This window comes from Chelonoidis abingdonii, chromosome 5, assembly GCF_003597395.2.
Source record: "Chelonoidis abingdonii isolate Lonesome George chromosome 5, CheloAbing_2.0, whole genome shotgun sequence".
In the NCBI taxonomy this organism is placed as follows: domain Eukaryota; kingdom Metazoa; phylum Chordata; order Testudines; family Testudinidae; genus Chelonoidis; species Chelonoidis abingdonii.
Genome location: NC_133773.1, coordinates 92,432,975 through 92,454,231, shown reverse-complemented (window position 1 = coordinate 92,454,231; position 21,257 = coordinate 92,432,975). Strand labels below are relative to the sequence as shown.

General features: G+C 44.0%; 1 protein-coding gene across 2 annotated transcripts in view; it reads right to left on the bottom strand.

The window, feature by feature from the left end:
• Window positions 1-16,983: 16,983 nt before the first annotated feature.
• KDR (kinase insert domain receptor) overlaps window positions 16,984-21,257 on the bottom strand; it is a 43,330-nt gene continuing 39,056 nt past the window's right edge. For both annotated transcript variants that reach the window (XM_032782511.2, XM_032782513.2), the window contains exons 28-30: window positions 20,031-20,127; window positions 19,836-19,924; window positions 16,984-18,892 (exon numbers count right to left, since the gene is read on the bottom strand). In XM_032782511.2, coding sequence (XP_032638402.1) covers window positions 18,673-18,892; window positions 19,836-19,924; window positions 20,031-20,127 — 406 coding nt within the window. In that variant the 3' untranslated portion in view covers window positions 16,984-18,672. The remainder of the gene's footprint in view (window positions 18,893-19,835; window positions 19,925-20,030; window positions 20,128-21,257) is intronic.

Sequence of the window (21,257 nt, the reverse complement as noted above, 5' to 3'; positions counted from 1 at the left end):
GCTTTTCTTAACTCTGACTCTTGCTGTCCAGACACAGCCATGTTGTGGTTTCATACTCAGCTGCCTCTTCAGCTAAGTGCTAATTTTCAGTCACTGGGGTTCCCATTGTTGCTGTAGGGTCTTCCAGTCAAATGTGTTAATTCCAGGCCAGACTGGCTATATGTCTCAAATAAGTAGCCTACTCACCCAGGTCCCATGGAGAAAATAAATTCTCTCCCCCCATGAGGTAGCAATGTCAAGGGGATAAGTGCAAAGTCACACAGACAGTTCATTAAAAGATTACAGAAAATTCCCACATTCATCACATGAGCTCACAAGTTTTGAGGCATATTTGAAATGAATGAGCTATCTGGGAGCCTTTGCACTGTGCATTGAAAATATACTTTATAAATGGCTTTAATAACACTAACAATAATAATTAACAATTTATTTGTATTGCGATAGTATCTAAGGGCGCCATCAGGATTGGGACCCCATTGTTCCAAGCACCATACAGTAAAAACACTTATTTAAAAGCAGGGGTGAAAGTAACTTAAAGGACTTGGCGGTACTCCAGAGTCCTGTGGAGGGTGATGGGCCTCAACCAGAAGAGGCGTGGCCTCTATCGGAAGAGGTGGGGCCTTTAAATCCCCAGGTTTTTAAATCAGGATTTAAAGGGTTCAGGGATTCAGCGGAAGCTAGGAGCCGGGCCCTTTAAATCACCTCCGGAGCTACCATCTGCAGAGGCAGCTGGCAGCCCTGGGGTTTGGGCAGGGGTGAAAGTAATTTACATTTCTTACCCATATGGTCCAATCGCAAGCAACCCACCTCTCCTACGTACTTAATGGATCCCTCCCACTGCATGACATAGATAGAGAAAATAAAGCTGCTATTACTACTACCAGGACTGTCTGTAATAAAACTTTACTATTGGAATAAGCCTGAAAAAGTGAAAACTCACTGTCACATTTTTCTTCATGTCTTCCCTCCTCCTCCAGCCAGGCTGCGGACACTAGGCTCCATACTTTCTCCCTGCCTGCCACTGAGCAGCAGCTGCAGGGGCTTTCCTCTAGCTTGCAGCAGGGAGCAGGGAGACTGGCTGAGGGAGGGAGAAGCCTGCCTCCTGCATAAGAACAATTTAAACTCAGCTGTTCCCTGCACGGTTCAGTAACATTTCAAAGAGGATCTGCAAGCAGTTTGGACATCACAACCATGATCCTCTGCTGGGGAGGGAATGGGATAGATCAGAACTTGGAAATGGTTCCTGATTTTGATTGTGTTTTTTGTGTATAGGAGATCCCCTCATTCCAGGGGCAGAAAAGAACTGCCCCTGCCATGGTCACACACACTCTCCCCCCCTCCCAACAACAACTGGGAGTGAAATTAACAAGGATTCCAGAAACAGCTTCTAACCCTGGGGGCTGAACTGCACATGGAACAGCTGAGTTTAAACTGTTCTTATGCAGGCAGCGGCAGCAGGCATCTCAGCCAGTGTCCCTACTGCAAGCTAGAGCCTAGAGGAGAACCCCTGCTGTGGGGGGGGGGCTTTGGTAGAAGGAATGTAGTGCTTTGTCTGCAGCCTGGCTGGAGGAGGGGGAGGGAGGAGATGAGAAACTAATGTGACAGTGAGCTTTCCCTTTCCACCAGCTTTTATTAGCTCTGGATTTAAGCTGTGCAGCCAAATAGTTGTATTTGTTGTGTCTGTTAGTATTGGAGACAAGATCCCCTCATCCCGGGGACAGACAAGGACTGCCCCTGCCATGGTCAAACACACCCTCCCCACTCCCCCCAGCTACTGTGAGTGAAATTAACAAGGATGCCAGAAACCACTCCTAACCCAGAGGGCTGAACCACTCGGGGAACAGCTGAGTTTAAACTATTCTTATGCAGGGGGCAGGCTTCTCCCTTCCTCAGGCAGTCTCCTTTTCTTAACAGTCCTCCGTACCGGCCTGTACCTGCTTACTTTCACCTCTGTTTAAAAGACAGGCTCTGCCCCAATGAGCTTACAGACAAGGCTACAGTCTGTAGACAAAACAGACTGAAGGTGGACATGGAGGAAGTGGAGGAAAAGGTGATTAATGACAAATTTTAAACTGTTCAGACAACCCTCTTCCTGTCATTTTTCCATTTTGATTGCCTACACTCTTCAAGCTGTGCCCAGGGTCAGAAGCAGAAAGTTTCAGAGACCTCATGAGATATTGGTTTTGCAAGATTTCTAGCCGAGATTTGTGCAGCCAATAGGATCAGTTAGTTCCAGTATGCATCCAAGGTTTCTTGTGCTCTCTGGGAAAACTTGCAAACCACTTGATATTTGCCCATCACCCAGGGAAAACAGTTTTTAAATCGATTGGATGTTATTCCTGATAAGGGTCCATATCTTCTATTACTGAACTGCTATTTGTGGCTAGCTTCCTGAATTGGGTTCAGCAGGGTACCAACAGGCAGAATAACCATGATAAATACAAGGAAGGCAACAAGCAGAAATAGTGCTCTAAATCAAAACAAAGAATGACCTCTATTGAGTGCAATTTTATAAGGAGATCTGGTCAGCTCCTTCAACACTATTTAAAAAAACATGCAAGAGATCAGACAATGGCTACATGCTGCCATATAACTCTCTGGAAATCTACTACAAATGTGCACAGCACATGGATTATAAAATCATGGGGTCAAATTCTGTCCAGTTACACTCTTGCAGCTTCACTAAAGTGAACATATTTTGCATAGATGTCACTTAAAGTCACTGACCCACATTCTGTTTTTATTTACGAGTGTCAAATCAACAAGTCCTTATTCAGGATCAGATTCAGTGACTTGTTGATTTGCATGGAAGTTGAGGGTGCACAGATCTTGCAGAGAAGACAATCTGCAACTCACAGGATTGAGCTTTTAGCCTTGCTTGTTTGTTTACTTATGGGCTTTTCTAGGACCATCATATCTGAGCATCTCTCAAATATTAATATGGTCCAGAGATTTTTAAAGGCACAAAAGTGAATTAAAAGCAGCAAAGAATCCTGTGGCACCTTATAGACTAACAGACGTTTTGGAGCATGAGTTTTCGTGGGTAAATACCCACTTCGTCAGATGCATGTAGTGGAAATTTCCAGGGGCAGGTATATATATATATGCAAGCAAGCTAGAGATAATGAGATTAGTTCAATCAGGGAGGATGAGGTCCTCTTCTAGCAGTTGAGGTGTGAAAACCAAGGGAGGAGAAACTGGTAATTTCTGAATTAGGTGCTCAACTCCCATTGACTTTCAATGAGTGTTAGGCACCGACCAGCCCTTTTGTGCCTTTTGACAATGTCCCTTATAAAGCCCATGCCAGTGAAAAATTCTTAGTGGCATCAGTAAGCTTTCCCAGAGTAGGCACTTCCTGGTTTTTCCTGACTTAGTATTTACTAAAGTCAACAGTTTGGAAATACAAATGCAGAATGGAAAATGAAAAAAAATGCATGTTTATTTTTTCACTTTAGCCATTTACATGAAAGGAATTTTCTTATTTTTCTCTCAGTTAAAAAAAAAAGAGTAAACAGGTTTCCTTGTCTTGTTTGGCAAGCCAGCAGAAGTTTGCAGGATATCTATATATAGCATTCTCCAATCCATTCAGAATGTGTAGGAAATACCTCAGTTCCTGATACTGTAGAAGATTTCCTTTGTATCACTTGTCATAGGCATGGTATAGCTAGTGATGTCCTTACTATATACTTGAAATGTTAGGAATGCATTGTTCATTTGCAGCCAAAAGACTGAAAATTGAGGCCTAAATTCTCCCATCAGATCTCCTGAGTGGCTGTCAAATAAGCACCTGAGGTACTGTATGAGCAGTCCAAATACTGTCTTGTATGCAGTATATTTATGGTGCTGAAGAACTATTCACATCAGCACATAATCGTGTTTTATGCAATATCTACACCTTCTCCATGGTGGGGCACAGTGATCTCCAAAAATCTTTTGCCAAAATGGAGCAATTTTAGTAGATCTCACTATTAACTTTTGCTACTCAGTTCAGGTGAAAGTCATTTCCACTTTTAGCGCATGTTTTAAAATGCTGTCCCCTAGGCTTTTATCATTCTTCACATACACTCTGAGACTCAGCTAGAAAAGAACTACTTTGTTTAGACAATAATGTTTAAATTAACTTGGTGTTTTGCTTGTGTGAAGAATTAGCCAACTTCTCCCACCATTTTTCTTCATTAACACTATACAGTATAATGAATGAATCAAGCCTGATATCCCTTCGGGCAGAGAACCCCCACTCTTGAGGTTTTCAGCATCTGCAAGGTATATCTTGGAGTTTACAAAAAATCCTTTCCTGGGTTGCAGAGTGGAAAGGGAGGAATGCTTTTCTAGCATGCAGCTTCCAAGCTTCTGCAGGAAAAGGCAATGGATGGCCTTCCTTCTGTGCAGCTGTACTGACCTCTTCATTTACCTGCACAGATGTACTGTGCTGCCATAGCTTGAGTCCTCTTGCAGCTGAGTTGGCCTGCCAGTAGTAGTCACAGAGTTAATGCTGGTTCAAGCAACATTGTTATCCATCTGGATTCACTCTCTGGCCCTATCCCTAAAACACTGTAGAGGAAAGACTCCATCAGGGAGTCCAGCGGGAGAGGAGAGGAAGCCATGTATAGTGGCGAAGTCATGAGTGAGTTATGCAGGTCATCCCAAACAAGTGCCAGTCAAGTCTTTATACCATGTACACCTTGTGGGCCCCATATGTTAAAGCAACACTCTTAGGGGCTTGTCTATACTACAACGTTAAGTTGACTTAAGTTATGTCGATGTACAGCCACCACCGTAATTAAACCACTGCTGCATGTCCACACTATGCTCTTTGTGTCAGCGGAGTGCATCCACAAAAGCAGCTTTTGCATCGATACAGAGAGCAGTGCACTGTGCGTAGCTATCCCACCATCCCACTGGCCGCAGGGTGTTTTGGAAAGCGTTTGCAGTGGCTCATGTGGGTAAGTTCAGCATCACATGATGCAATTTTCTCAATCCCATCATTCCATGGACATCCTACTACATTTTGTGCAGCGTTTCAACTGCCCTGGTAAACCTGCATGTCAGCCATCTCTCTTGGAAAGCATGGATCCTGCAGTGCTCTTCAGTATTGTGCTGTGTGTTATGAACTCAGTGCGCCAGATCCTTCAGTATTTCAGGGTGAGGGAGGCCTGGAAGGAGCATTTTAACAATGAGCCCAGGAATGCGTGTTATTGTAGTGTGCTGAGCCTGGCATTATTTGTTGGCAGGATGCTATGAATCTTGTAATGATTGCTGTGCGCAGGGCCAACTTTAGGCCGATTCGGCCAATTCCGGGGAATCGGGCCCCGCGCCTAAGAGGGCCTCGCGCCTTAGGCACCTTTTTAATTTTTTTATTTTTTTTTATTTTATTTTTTTTACTTACGCCGGTCCCCTGCTGCGGTCTGCTCCTCTTTGGTCCCGTTCCTTTGAGCAAAGCGCCGGTGGGAGCGCAGCACGGCCCTGCTCTCCCAGCTATAGCTCCAGCTGGGGTGGCAGGGCTTGCCGCACTCCAGCCGGGGCTCCAGCCGGGACAGCGGGGTGGCGGGGGCCCGGCGGCTCCAGCCGGAGTGCGGCAAGCCCCGCTGTCCCGTCAGGAGCTCCGGCCAGAGCGCAGCAAGCCCCACGACCGTGGCTGGAGCCCTGGGCCCTTTAAATAGCCCCCGGAACCCCTCACTGCCCCAGGGCTCCGGGGGCTATTTAAAGGGCCCAGGGCTCAAGCTGCCTCTGCCACCCCGGTCCTTTAAATAGCCGCCGGAGCCCCGCCTCCCCCATGCATTCCCCAGGGCTCCTGCGGCTATTTAAAAGGTCCAGTGCGGGGTAGAAGGTGGTTTGGGGGCTACTTAAAGGACTGGGGTTCCAGCTGCCTCTGCTGCACCGCCTGACCTGCCCACACCAGTCCGGCCCCCCCTGCCTGCAGCCAGCTCTGCACCCTGTGCCCACAGCCAGCCCCTGCCAAACCCCCTCTCCTGTCTCCAGCCAACCTCTGCCACACACCCCTGCAGCCCTGCCCAAAGCCAGCCAGCCCCACACACTGCTGCCCGCACCAGCCCTGCACACCCTGCCCAGCCCGCACACCCTGCCCTGTCTCCAGTCAACCCCTGCTGCATCCCACTGCCTGAAGCCAGCCAGTCCAGCACTCCCCTGTCTCCAGCCCTGCAAATCCCTGCTGCATCCCCCTGCGGCCCTGCCTGAAGCCAGCCTGCCCCACACCCCATCTCCAACCAGCCCTACACCCCTTGACCTGCCTGCAGCCAGACCCTACCTCCAGTCAGCCCCTGCCCTGCCTCCAGCCAGACCCATGTCCTGCAGTTTCCAGGGCAGTAACCCTGCACACCTGCTTCAATGAGGGGGGCAGGGAGCAGCTGAGACCAACACATATACGCACACCCCCAGGGAGTGGCGGGGACCCACACATGTGAAACGGCAGTCATTAATAACCAATCAACAGCATATATGATGCTATGTACATTATATATAATTTTATTATTTATATAGTTATGGAAAGTAAATTATACATGAAAGAAATGAAAGGCTTTTTTTCCCACTTTTTTTTTTAAGTCATCCTGCCAGGGCCCCGTCGAAAATGTTCAAATTGGGCCCCGCACTTCCTAAAACCGGCCCTGGCTGTGTGTGCCCGACTAACAATGCACATGCACCTATTGCTATTGTCTGTGAATGTTAGCAGCAGCTACCATGTGATGGCGAATAATAAAGATAAATTATCTTTCTTTTAGTTTCTTTTCTTTTAAGTTTATCTAAACATTTAGTAGATTTTTAGTCTATGCCTATACTTATGTTTACCTTTGTACCTGCAATTTACACTGATATGAGAAAGCAAATGCCAGCTGTATCTGTTTTTACCACTGGTGCAAGTAGAATTCATTTCTTATCCATACGCTGTACCAGCTAAAGGGGTGTGTGGGGGGGGAGGTCAGGTGACCTCCCCACGTGACTCCTCATGTCACCCCCGCTCCCAGCCTGGAGCCCTGCGCTCTCCCTCTCCCCTTGCCATGATCCATCCCACTTTACCTGGCAGGGAGGAGCACTCCCAGTGGGTGGACATGGCACAGCTGTTGTGTGGACTGCTAAGAGAAGAGGAGAGCTTGCTCTCTGGAACAATAGCCAGTTCACAGACACACCTGCTTTGGGAATTGCCAGCAGAAAAGCTTCAACCCAGCTCCCTCTGACAGCAGAGAATATTTTTTTTTAGACACGCTGGCGACTGATCCCCACTCTGGCAGCTCCTCTGGTGCAGTTGTACAGCTCCCAGCCCTTCCACACAGTTGCGTGCCTGCATCTCCTATCTGGTTGTCTGTACAGCAGCCTTGCCAGAGGACAGGGCTGGGGGCAGTACAGCTGCACTGAAGAAGCAGCCAGCGTGGGGTTTTGCTCCTTTCGCCACTGCAGTTCCTGGGAGAGTCCTGAATCGCAGTTGCAAAAGAAGCAGAACATGGGACCACCGGATGACCCCAAACCGGCAGTTCCTCAGGTGGGGCAGTCCTGACTCCAGCCCTGTCCTCCAGCGGGGCTGCTGTATAGACTCCAGACAGGAGACGAAGGCATGCACCTGCATGGAAGGATTGAGGGCGGTACAGCTATAAATAACTTACTGGTATGGCATACTGGACTGTACCACCCTACTTGAACCACTATTTTTTACTGGTTCAGAGAAAGTTTTAATTCTCTTTCTTTTCATTCTTCCTTAAAACCATTCCCTCTTCTCCTACAGCCTAAACACCCTGACCTCAACCCTTACTGCCCCCTCCACTAGCCCCCCACCCATACTCCACCACCCTGACCTGAGCCCTCTCCTTGTGGAAGTGACATGTCTGCAGCTCCACATCAGAGTGACTATTTGCCTCCCTTGCCTTCTGCAGCTCTTTGATTTTTACATAACACTGCTACATGTCCCTATTGTAGCCCTTCTCCTCCATGTCCTGAGCGATCTGGCCATAGATACCAAAGTTCCTGCAGCTGTGACTGCACAGCCTCCTGTCTCCACAGACCCAGGAGACCCACCACCTTCCATGTACTCAGGCAGGAGTATGGTTGCTGCGTGGAGCAGACATGGTCAGCTGAGCAGCAAACAAGAACAGTAAGTTCAAAACTTCCCAGGGCTATATGCTGGAAGGGGCGCATACCTGTGTACTGGTGGCAGAGCAGTGGAGTTAAAAACAGTGACCAGAGCGGTAATCGTGGGCATTGCGGCACACCTCTTGGAGGTCACTTAGGTCAACACATGGGTGGTGGGTGACTTCAGGGTGACTAGCCCCCGGCTTCACCCCTTCCACCTGTTCTCCCCCTGGGCCAGAGCCCTAAGCCCCCCTGTCCCTCCCTGGCCAGAGCAATGAGCGCCCCCCACCTCGGCCAGAGGAGCCACAGGCTAGCAAAAGCCCTGAGGCCTCCCCAGGGCTGGCTCCAGGCACCAGCATTCCAAGCTGGTGCTTGGGGTGGCATTCTGCAAGGGGCGGCAGTCCCTGTTGTTTTGCCCCCAAGCAGCGCACCGAATTGCCACCACGGACAACTGGGGCAGTCCATGTGCCCTTAGGGCGGCACGCGCATTTCCGCGGTGGCAGCAATTCGGCAGCAGCTTCTATGTTTAGCTGTCTGCAGCAGCTTCAGCTAAACATAGAAGCTACCGCCAAATTGCCGCCACTGCGGAAACGCGCCTGCCGCCCTAAGGGCACATGGACTGTCCCCGCCGCCCACGGCGGCAATTCAGTGTGCTGCTTGGGGCGGTGAAAACTGTAGAGCTGGCCCTGGGCCTCCCCACCTGTCCAGAGGAGCCCCAAGCTAGCCATGCCTTCCCTCCCCAGACCCCAAGCCACCTGGGAAAAGCCGCAACATGACAGCGTTTCTTTCAGAAGAAGAACCTGAGCTTTGCTATGTCTCATGCAGGTTCCGGGGTGGCTGAGAAGGCAGTATGTGTTACTCAGCTTCCTGGGTTCATCAGTAATCTCTCTGGAGTCCAGGAAGATTATTGATGAACTCAGGAAACTGAATAGCACATACCAGCTCCTCAGATGCCCTGGAACCTGCATGTGGTACAATAAAGGAAAAACTTCCCATGAAACCTGCAACCAGGTGTCCGGAGGCAGTGGTGAGCCTCCCCTGGCTTATTATACCTGCCGCCCATGAATCAACATAAGCAATGCACTGTTTACACTGCCACTGTATTGACCTAACTACATCAACTTAATTGTTACGCCTCTCGCTGAACTGGCATTATAAAGTTGATGTAGCAGGTGAGTTACTTTGGTGGGAGGGGCCTTATAGTGTAGATGCTGACCTTAGTATGTCAGCACAAGCTGCCTTATGTGGACCTAACTTTGTAGTGTAAACCAGGCCTCAGAAATGTTTTAAGAGAGGGTTTCAAAAAATTTTATTGATACTATTTCGTATGTAAAGCCAGGCTGCATTAGCCTCGTGAGTCCAACTATACTGGCCTTGAAGGAAGATACTGTATACAGTAAAAGTGCTATAATACCATTATTGCCAGTGGTGGTCCCTCTGCATTGTCTTTACCTTCTAACAATGGGCTGTTTGCTTCAATTCCCTCTTCCTCCTCACCCACCTCACAGCCTCTTCAATCTTTCCATGTCTCCTATTTGCTTCTCTTATTTTCCCTCCCTTCAGTGTCCCCACTCCCTCCTTTAATCTGTATGTTTAGCTAATCCTCTCCCAGCACAATCACTCTCCCAAACAAAAAGTTTAACGCCGAAACGAGAAACAACAAAAAATGGTGGAACTGAGATAACATTTGCAGAGCAACACTTGTTCACTCTGCTTGTATGTTCTAGTCCTTCTCTACTCCCATCTCCTATCCTTAGTCCTGAAGAGCCTACCATCTAATAGATAAGACAGACGATCTCAGCTTATGTCTGTATACTGCCTAGTACAACAGATATGGGTAAATGTGCAAAATGAATGCAATTATCACATTATTCTGCAATTTATCATGGCAAATACCTCAAATTATCATTGTGAAGTTGGGATGCAAGGTTAGGGCCAGATTTTACAATCCCTCTCAAAATCTGAGAGGTTGGCATGATATCGCCATTTCATGATGAATGGTTCTGCATAAATCAACTTTTAAACTGGCCTCACCTAACAGACCCAGCCTAATGTATAGTCATCATGAAAATGTACATTATACAATGTTGATTTCTCTAATATAATTATATTGAGGCGCAAATTGATAATAAAACTGAATTAGCCTCATAAACAAATAACAGCATTAGTATGATAACATGGTTTGAAATGTCTAGAGCAATTGTTTTTATAACATTACCAAGCTGTACGTTTATAATTGTACTGCTTTATCTACACACTCCCTGCTGCTTTAGTACTTAGCTAAACTGTAATGCTAAATAGTTGTTGCCAGATTAAGACCTTTATCAGAAAATATAAAGATGACTTTGTGATTGCAATTGAAAATGACACATAAGTGCACCCAAAAAGTTCCTATTGTGAAATTATCTCCTGAGGGCTGTGTTCATACGTAATACCCAGAGTTTAAATAGATTTTGTTATACCCCTGGGTCTTAGCTCACTAAGTACCTGATAAGATAGGCTATGTTTTCACTCAGTTGTGCTGGTCTGCCCTAGTAAATGGTGCTGCTGTTTGTGCTGTATTCCAGCAATGTAGTTTCACATCTTATCCCACCATGCAGCCAGGCAGGAGCCACCTCAAACTGTCAGGAAACATGGCTATTATGAACACATAGGGAGCAACCTCAGCTCAAGCCTGGAAATATTTCTTCAACCGAAAGCATCAGTGCTGAGGTGAAACCAGTGAGTCAGGTACAAAGGCCATACTAACACTGACTAGTATTTGCAAACTTTGGGGGTATATCTAGCTAATGTGTTATTTTACTACGCAAACAATGGCATGGTCCTTCTCCCATGAAGTCCATGGGAGTTTTAGCACTGACAGACAGCAAATGTGAAAAATCGGGATGGGGGTGGAGGGTAATAGGAGCCTATATAAGAAAAAGATCCAAAAATCGGGACTGTCTCTATGGTTTAACAATCCGTCAACTATCTTCATAGACAAGATTATTTCTCAGAAGCATGTCAAGAGGCATTACTGACTTAATATAGAAATTAGTGCATTTAAAATGGGTAGAGCTATGTAAAATTGTTGAAAACTTGCCCATGAAATGTCTCAAGGAAACTTTCACCATTTTGCTTTGGGTGTGCCCCTGCTGCTTACGTTTCATTTTAAAAAGAAAATTGACAATAAGGTTATTTTTGCATCAAAAATGTGAAAAATTGGGTTTCTATTTTGAAAATATTTTTCATTCTTGAAATGTAGCAAATTTTCTGGTGAAATTAACTGGCTTTTGAAGTTCATATCAAATTGTTCAAAACTCAGATTTTGAGTCATTTCACCCAGGGTGAATTTTGCTTGTGAAGTTTATGATAACATTTATTTGAAAACATAGATGTAAATTAGAAGCTTTGGGTGGCATCCTGGCCCTGGTGAAATTTATGGGAGTTTTGCCATTGACCTCAATAAAACCCGGATTTTACCCACTGAGTTTATTAAGTAGTTTAATTCACCAGCTCTTAATTGAAAATTACACAAGAAAGCTAGAAAGCACTAATTCCATTCCATCCCAACATCATTCCTCAGCAAGATGTAATGGCACATATTCAGCCAATGGAACAGAATTCAGAAGCACTATATCATCAAAAGAAATCATCAGTGGTTCATCAGTGATCCTGAGAGCAGGACACTATTGCCTAGGCCGGTGGCGTCATGCTCAGGGCTCTGGGCCGCACCAGCGGTGGCCTGGTCCTGATCCTCCACGCCAGAGACACGAGAGGAGCATCCAGGCTCCGGCGCTCGGGCGTCGGGATGCACATCAAGCCCCACTACCAGCAGTTTCCGAGGCTGACCAGCTGGCAGGTGATCCACGGCGAGATCTTCAGTGGCTTCACGTGGTTCTGGATCCTGTGGCACTTCTGGCATAACCCGGATGCGGTGCTGGGTCACTTTCCTTACCCAGATGCTTCGAAATGGACAGATGAGGAATTGGGAATTCCTCCTGATGATGAAGAATAGATTGGTAGCTGGAGTTGTCAATGCATCCGGTGGTAGGCTCTCTGAAGAAGTTGAAGCTTTGGCTCTTGTATAACTGTTTCAGCAAATCCACATGGTAAATAAAAACTCCAGTTACAAAAAAGAAAAAAAAATTGAGAGCTGATGAGAGAGTTATATACACCCCAAATAGGAAGGAGTTTCAGTTAATTCTCCTTTTCGTTGTCTTGTCTTTCTCAGTGTAGTATGCCCCAAAGTTCTGATTCTCCAGTAAACATCCACGTGGAGGTAACTTGCATCATGGCACAATTTGTTCCTAAGACAATAAAACTAAAGGTGAACAAATTTCCATTTCATCTTGCACACTGGTGTGGCAGCAACTGCGTTTCAAAGCTCAATGAAAAATTCATGTTTTTAATTTTCCTCAAAACGTCCTCAGAGCTGGAGAGCACTATACAAACTAAGGAATCAGCCATGTGAGATGTTTAGTAGCCTCAACTCCCTCTGAACAGTAAAATTAGGCCCATAAAATCTAACCAAAATAGTTCACAGAATGAAAAATTGAATAGCTTTATTCGTTCTAGTTTTAAAAAATCAAATGGCACTGATACTTTTCTGTGATCACTGTTATGACACCAGAGCTTCTGTTTCACTTTAGACAGAGTGGCAGGTACATATGTTTGATTTTTCAAGCTTAGTAAAACTGCTACCAAAGCAAACCTCATCATTCATCATAATCTAGCATCCTAACAAGATGCAAGTCTGAGATACTTCACATTTTAACCCACTGGTGGCAGTCAGTGAATAATTTATGGGATACCAGAACACCTCTCACCATGAATCTGATATGCTTAACAGCTAATTACATCTGTGTAGGGATTATAGTTTATGTTGTAGTTTTATAGTAACAAAACCCAAGCTTCCTAAGATTCCATTAAACAGCTCCTTATCTCAGATGTTGCGATGCTTATCAGCACCATATGTTAAGAACTCCTGCTATGTTTCCAGATGACCCCAGGGAAGCCTTCTAGGATTTAATTTGGCTGAAATGTCAGGAGGGCAGGAGTTGAGGACATAGCTCGTGACTTACAACATATCATTCAGCCAAGCAGAACTTAAACCCAGGTCTGAAATCCAAAGAAAAGGTCTTCATAATCTAGCTTTTATACCTAATAAATTTATCAGATAATTTCACAATTGTTAAATTTGTTTTCTCTGTTATTGCTATACACAATGCTGCAATGTAATACAATGCATGTATTCATCCTTTATATTAGTGATGGGTGAACCTCAAATGAATCATGGTTTGGCTTCAGTCATAGGAAAATGCCAAAGGCCATCTTCTTCTCTTCAGAACTTTCTGAACACACTATACATAGAATCACTGACCTAAGAGCTGGAAATGACCTGTTAGGTTTGCCAATCCAGCCCCCTGCCATTGCAGGATTGTCCCAAGACTACATTTCTAATGTTTTCTCCATACTCGTTTTAAATGACCCAAGTAATGGAGTTCTGCCACCTCCATAGGGAGACTTTCACAGCTTAATCCCTCTGAATGCCAAAGCTTTGGGGCCTACATTTGCTGGTTTTGCTCAGCCAAAGCCCCCATTGGAGCTTTTACACCACTGGGAGCATTGTCTGAGTAAGTACTGTAGGATGATTCCTCCAGGGACAAAACCCCATGTGCCCGAAGAGGGGCCCAAATGCCGTGGAAATGTTACGTTTCAGAAGTATGGGAGGCAGACCAGTAGAGAGACTTGCATGTGGTAGCATACAGTTGCACTCAGACAGGAGGAATTGTGGGAAGTCTGACAGCACGGACGTGTACTGCACAAAGCCATTGGGATGCAAGCCCAAACTAAGGAGACAACAGGCCATGCCTGCTCTTTCCGCCCCAGCCCTGTAGTGGTGGGCACGATGGCCCTCACTTTCGGGTAGCATTGCTGTTCCTCAGCTACCCTCATTTTCCTTCGGGAACAGAGCATTTTTGCACAGGCTTTTCTTTGTGCCATAGTATGCAGCTGCATAAGTGACAGGTAGGTCGTTGAAGTGTGACCGATCACTTGTGGGTGTGGCCGTTTGGGAGCCTAGAAAGAAAACTAAGAGTGTGTTTATCCTGCTTTATTACTGGTTTAGCCATTATAAAGCAGTCTGACAAATTCATTAATTAATTCTGAGAAACGAAGCTGCAAAGTTTTCCCGTTGGTACACTGGTCTTACAGCAGGATGGAGATGGATTTAAGCCCCTGACAATAGCCTCCCACTGGAGCAGCAGCACTCAGGGAAAACTTATCACTTGCAGTACAGCTTCTTGCCTTTTTTGGGGGGGAGACGGGTGGACAAAGGAATAAATGACTATATGATATTAGCTAAATCAGTGGCCTGCTATTTCCAGTATCCAGTCCCTGTAGGCCTCAACATGGTGCTGTACACTTCAGAAGAATGGAGTGGAGTACATGATACAGGGATCAGCCTTAGCTGGCCAACTGAGCTTCCCATCACTTCATGAAGTGTAGTTGCTTTTGAGGGAGGAAAAGTTCATAGGTAAAACTTATGCATGGCTGTGTTTCAGAGAGATTTCCCCCAAAATTAGAAATCTTTCGACTAGAGCTGGACCGAAATCCTGCGTTTGACCATGCCTGACTTCTGGGCACATTCAAAACCCAAACCTTGCAACTGGCCCTGTATTTACAATGGGGCTGAACTAAAACTCCATGATGGAAACACTCGTGAACTTCAGGGATCTGGATGCAGATCGAATTTTGAGACTTGGATGAGCATAGGAAGGGGTTGTGTCTCTGGGGCATCATAGCTTTGCCAGGGCTGTTTGAGATGTGAGTCTCTTAAAACATGTATTTTAGAATGTAAATCATCTGCCAAGGCAGATGTGACCTGACTATGTCTAGCCAAGTATGCTGCATTCAGAATATAATAAAAAGCCCAGGTGTCTTTAAGGATGTAATTGCTATGGCTGCAGAAAAGAATTATGGAACTAAGTGCCAAATATGCGAACACATTTATAACAACTTTTCTTGTTCCTGAAACTGAATATATGTAAAAATAAAGAAAGAGGCTTATTTCCTGTCCTAAAGCAGGTGGGGGCTTGTTCTTGCTTTTCTTAGTCATTCATAAAATGACTTGGACCCATGGAACAATCTGATTGGCTGGCAAGGAGCTGTGTCATTACTGGTCAAAAGTCCTTAGCCAAAATATTTAAGTTGCCATTTTAAAAGGATATTGATACATTTAATGCTCTATTTGTTATATGTTCACCTCAGATACTGGAAGAGTACCACCGACACACCACTGTGGTTCATATATATTAGACCAGAACTGGGGACGGACCGAGATTGCAACATTTAGATCCAGTTTTCAAAACTCCCCCTGCCTGGAGTATTTTCTATCTGGAGGAGATGGTGCTGCAGTGAGGGTACATCCTCATTTCCCCTCGGGCATTAGGAGGTTAGTTTCTGCAGGGACTCCTCCATGCACAGATCAGTAATGTACATTCTAGGCACCTCTCAGATTCAATATTGTATGTATAACACAATACTTGCTGTCTTCACCTGACTGTGTAAAAATTGTCATTCAGGAATGTGATGTTCTGTGTGTTGACAGATGTACATTTATGTCAGAATACGGCTCGGAACATAGTCAAAACAAAATGCCACATTATATAAATCCTACATTATATAAAAAATAACAAATATATATGACAACAATATAATTCACAGGAAAGCCATCATAGGATTTAAGTGACAAAGCACTTTGGCTCCATTGGTGTGGTCTCAGGGAGGGATTATTTTCAACTTTATTTATCTATTATTCTCTCTGGCGTTGTTACTATTAATATTTATAGAACACCAGAAATATGTATGGTGCTTTCCTGAGATTAAAAGGATGATGATCCTTGCCCCAAAGAGTTTGCAATCTAAGACTGCAATAGCCTTAGTCAGACTGAATAATACCTTAAACCACAAGCAGTCCCACTGAATTTAGTAAGACTTCTTGGGGTAAGGTTCTACTCTGCATGCACAAAGGTATCACGATCTGGTCTTAAATTAAGCAGTGATAGAACATGAAGAGAACAGATGAAGAAGCATGGATCTGAGAGACTAGTGTTAAAGCAAATAATGTGTCTTTTCTGTGGAGGACTCCTATAGTTTTATATTTTTAAACAGATTTAAAATGGAACATAGGAATTGCTATTCTGGATCAGACTTGTGATCCACCAACTCCAGGATCCGGCAGTGGCCAGCACCAAATGCTTTGGAAGAAAGTATAAGAACCCACTGTAGGTAGAAGTGGGCTAATTTGCTCCCCTGAAGGATTCCTCCTAAACTCTACTAATTAGTGATAGTCTTAAAACCTGAAGCATGAGGCTTTCTACCCCCTACACTTTTTTCAGCATTAACTCTGGATATTCCTAATGTCCCTATAAATGTCCAATCTTTGAATCTTGCTAATGAGCAGGAGAGGAGGAGCAGACGGAACAGAAGGTGGTCAGCAGTGTAAAAGAAGGTCAAAAAAAGAGATTCTGAGGCTGGATTTGAAGGAAGAGCATGGAGATGCTTGGTGCACAAGAACGGGGACAACATTCTAGATGTAGAAAACAACATGAAAAAAACAGGATTACAACACCATGGGAGAAGGTAGGCTACATTAAAGAACATATCCTCTACTCAGAGTAAAATTAGGCCAACCATACAAGCTCTGCTTTGGTTTGAGTGGACACAGCCCCCTCCACACCCAGTCCTTCCTCTGTGCCTGCTTCTTCCATTTTGTGAGCACATAGGTAAAAGAAAATATGAGAACACTACTGTACTCCATTTGTGAGAGAAATCTGTGGAAAGCTTCAAACACCTTGCATGAAAATGCAGTTTATTACAAACAGCATTTATATGGAACATTTAATTTGTCTGCTTAGACTTCTATTTCCCCTCCCAACTGCAAGGAAACAGTTTCTCAGAAGACTCGGTAGGTGCTAATATTCTGTTCCACTGACAATTCCATTGAACGCTATTGTTTTTCCAGTTATTAGCACAGCCAATATTTTACTATCAGCAGTATGCACTCAAATATTTATACACAATAGTGGTGCATAGATAAATGACTAGACACATAGAATATACCTTTATTTATGTTTACTTGTAGTAAAACACAAGTAAGCTTAATGTTTTTGCTTCCCCATGATTTGCTCTTCTGTAGTAGAACTAACTAGCAGCATTCAGCTAGTGTGGTGAGGGGCAGAGTATAAGAACATGAAGAGGAGAAAAGAGGTCTACTCGAAGTCCCCTTGTCTTTTATGTTTTCCAATTCCTTTTAATAAAGTGAGATGCTTCAGCTATTATAAAAAACTTTGTGACCCTTGTAATGCTACAAAACACTGATACAAAATGTGAATAGTACAATGTTCAGTATATATATATATAATATATATATTTATATTTTAATATATTATATTTATTTCTACACAAACAGGCTATAAATATTATATGTGCCATATCTGCCTTATAGTCGTGGTTCCCAGCTTTTGACATTATAGTACAAAACAACCTTAAAAAAAATAAAATACATAAAGAAACTCAGTAGAAATAGCTGTACATTTTAAAAATCTTGTACATATACAGTGTTATCGTTACAGCTCTGGGCTACAAGAACACAGTTAAAAGCCTGTCCAACAATTAATTAAGTTGAAAAATCACCACTTATAGAAATTTGAGCTGCCATGTAATAAGTCATTGATACTCATGAGTTTATGGGTCAAATTCTCAACTGCTGTACATTGGAGCTGTGTCAGTTTATACCAGCACAGAATTTGACCTTCTATGGAAGGAAAAAGAGTTTAAAAATAAGTTATAGATCCCTATGAGCCTTAGGTAACTTCTACTTTCATTTCTACCTGTTACGGGACCTGATTCATTGTCTATTAAAGTCCATGAGAATTATTTGCATATATTTTAGGCTGTTGTTGGATTAGGCCCAAATTCACTGACTTCACTGGGAAACTCTTACCCAGAGAAATACAGCTCATCAGGCCTTACCAAGGCAAATATGTTTTCTGTCAAGGAAAGCAACCTTGTCTTTGTTTAATTCTGTCTATATTTAGTCAGAAACCTTCAATTAGCTTAAATCGGAAGGTTTTGTTGTTTTTTTTTGGTAGAGATCTGAGTAAAAAAAAATTCTGAAACAAGAAACCAGCACAGTGATATTTCCTTCCTGGAGCCCAGCCGCAAGAAGAAACAAAAGGCATGGCTGGAGCTTTATTTCATATAATTGGAAGCACAAAGTGCCCTGCTGAATGCTATACCATTGCCTGTAGTCTTTACACTATTGGATAGACACTTAGTGTCAACATGTGTTTCATTTGGGTCTCAAAGTCCACATCCTGACTTTGTAATCAGAGAAACAAAATACATACATTCACAGCAATAACAGCACTCTGCAACTTATCATGAGCTACCGATGTCTCTTGAACAAGCATCTTGTGGCTCATCACTGCTCAATTTGCTATGTGATTCTTGTGTCCTTGTGAAAGCAGGTGTCCTGTGCATAAGCCCTGAACACAACCAGTCTAAGAAATACAGGAACGTTCCATATGATTTCCTGTTGTTTGTTTTGTTCTAAATGGTAGGTGAGCTGAGTGGAACACCAGTGTCGTAGGTAAGTGTCTGTGTGCAGCACGTTTGAGGTGTGTCCTCTCTGATGCTCAATAGTTCTGTCTCTTCACTAGAGTAAACTGTGGTGTCCATGTCATCAGAATGATATCCTGACTGGTAGCCACTCGTCTGGTTTGAGGCTTCAGACATCACAGATTCATTACTTTTACTGGGCACCAGCACGCTGCAAGAGAAATACAAACAACACTGAAATAACTTCTGAGAGTTTCCTCTGGAGGCCATCATTAGGCACATCAACTTATACAAACAACTCTTCTCCAATACCAGCATGAAGCAGAGCAGAGTTGTAGTTAGCAAGGGTGGCTTTGCACCATGATATAAAAGCTTTTTTAAACGCGCACCAGATTATAGGAGAGATGGTTTTCCCCTTCACTCCCCTATGACATATAATATGCAACCTGTACAGGGAGCATTCTTATGGCAGTACAGGATGACTGTAGGATTTAAACTGTGGCCTCTGACAGTGAAGTGGAATGAAAGCTTGGAGATGTGGCAGTGCATTGCAGTGTGAGGTTGCAATTGTAATTACAGTGAACCTTTGCTTGGAATTAAGTTGTCCTAGAAAAATAAGTCCTTCAAAAGGGTTTTCACAGGGGTAGGTGAGGCTTTAGCTGTGTGAATCCCACTGACTTTTAGGTGAGTCTCATAACTAAAATCTCATACAATGCGCTGAAATTTACCACTTATGTCCTTCCAGCTCATTGAAAATCATGGGTCTGCTTTTAAATATAGAAACCCTTAAAACTGTTATGAACAGAGTAGAATCAGAACCACTCAAATGTGTGCCATTGGCCCACCAGTCTCTAGTTGGTAGGGTAAAGGTGAAGCAAAATAGCAGAAGTTCTCCCTGTGCTGCTGCTTGACGTTCTGAATAGCTGTGGTGTACAGCACAGTGACAGCTACAAAGTCCTAGGAGACACTGGACTTCTTATAAGACACAAACAACCAGGCAGTGGGTTATTTTCTGTACTTTATATGACACACTGAGGCCATTCAGAGAAGAGTCTGTCTTTTAAGACAACTAATAGCCTAAGCTATGTAAACTGTAACCTATCTTCTGTAAACTGGAGAGTCTTATTCCATCATATTTGCTGGCTGACCCTTACCTAAAGGGAACTGTCACTTGCTGAGCTCTGTCTTCCAGTGTCTTCAGCTCTTCAGATGCAAGAACCATCCCACTGTCTGTCTGATTGTCCTTTAAAGAGCCAAAGAAAGGCCAGAAATTGATCAGATGGAAACACACACAAAAATGGAAAAGCAGCACAAGGAATATGAAAGGATGTAACAAAAGGCAGACTTACATCTTGAACAACTTTTACAGCAGGTACTAAGGGCACATCTTCAAATGTTTTCACACTCACAGGTCGGCTTTTTCTTTTACTACCTTGTCGGTACAGACTGTAAAGAGAAGAATGGATTTGTTTGCATGAGCCATTGTTTGGGTGAAAAAGACACAGATGATATCAGACTCCTTTATCTTTCAACAACAAAGTTAATCATTTGTCAAAACATATTATGCAAACCTCAACTGAAAAGGGGAAACTGGCTAGAAAGTGGCATGTTTCTGACCTGCAGCTGCTAAAACCTTAATTCCCAAGCAAATCCTAAGAAACACCTTTTAAAAAGCAACCACCTCCTTTTCTGAGTGATGCTGCAAGTTCCACTTCCTGCAAACTCCACGTAAAAGTCTAAAAAACAGAGAAGCTTGGATTACAATTGTATGTCTCTTTCTTTGGACTGTACTTCTGAGACTCTTCCCTGGACCTAAGTCACCAACAGCAGACAGAGCAATCTGTGTCCTGTTAAAATGTGGAAGTTGGGACTACATGTTCCACATCTCCTGTTTCTTGAAGACTCTTCTCCAAAAAAAGCCCTCCAAGCAGGAAGAGTTCAGTAACCCAGTGACAAAGAAAACAGCAGTGGCCTATCATGGAGGCCACAGATGCCCAAATCAGCAGCAACCTCAGAGTTCCCTCTCTACACAAGTGTAATGAAATGTACTTTGTTTCCAAGTTAGCCTACCTAAAACTGATACAAGAGCTGAGCAATACTGGCTGGGACCTAGGAAGGGACCACACCAACTTTACTTCTGGAAGAGGGGGAGTCAATGGGACAAAAGGCATCTCGGTATGCTACACTGAGATCCTAGTCTGCTTTGTTGGCTGCAAAATGCCAGGACTATAAAAATAAATCAATCCAAAGTCACATTTCATATTCCCCGCTCTGCGCCTCTTAGGGCAGCGCTCCCACTGCTGCTTCATCAGAACAGATAAAAAAAAAAATGTGGAAGGCCCCTTTAAAACATATATTACCAATGTTGGTTTTTTTTCCTTTCAGTCATTACTGAATAACAGGAAGAGTGGGTTGGGAAAGGCATGTAGGAAGTGTCACAAATGGAAAATGAGAGCAACGCTTTCAATGATATCAAGTGTTTTCATCTTTTAAATGTAAATATTATCAGCCATCACACTATTAAAACACGGTATTTAGGTATTTAGTTATAGTACCTTGATTTCAACTGAAGTCCT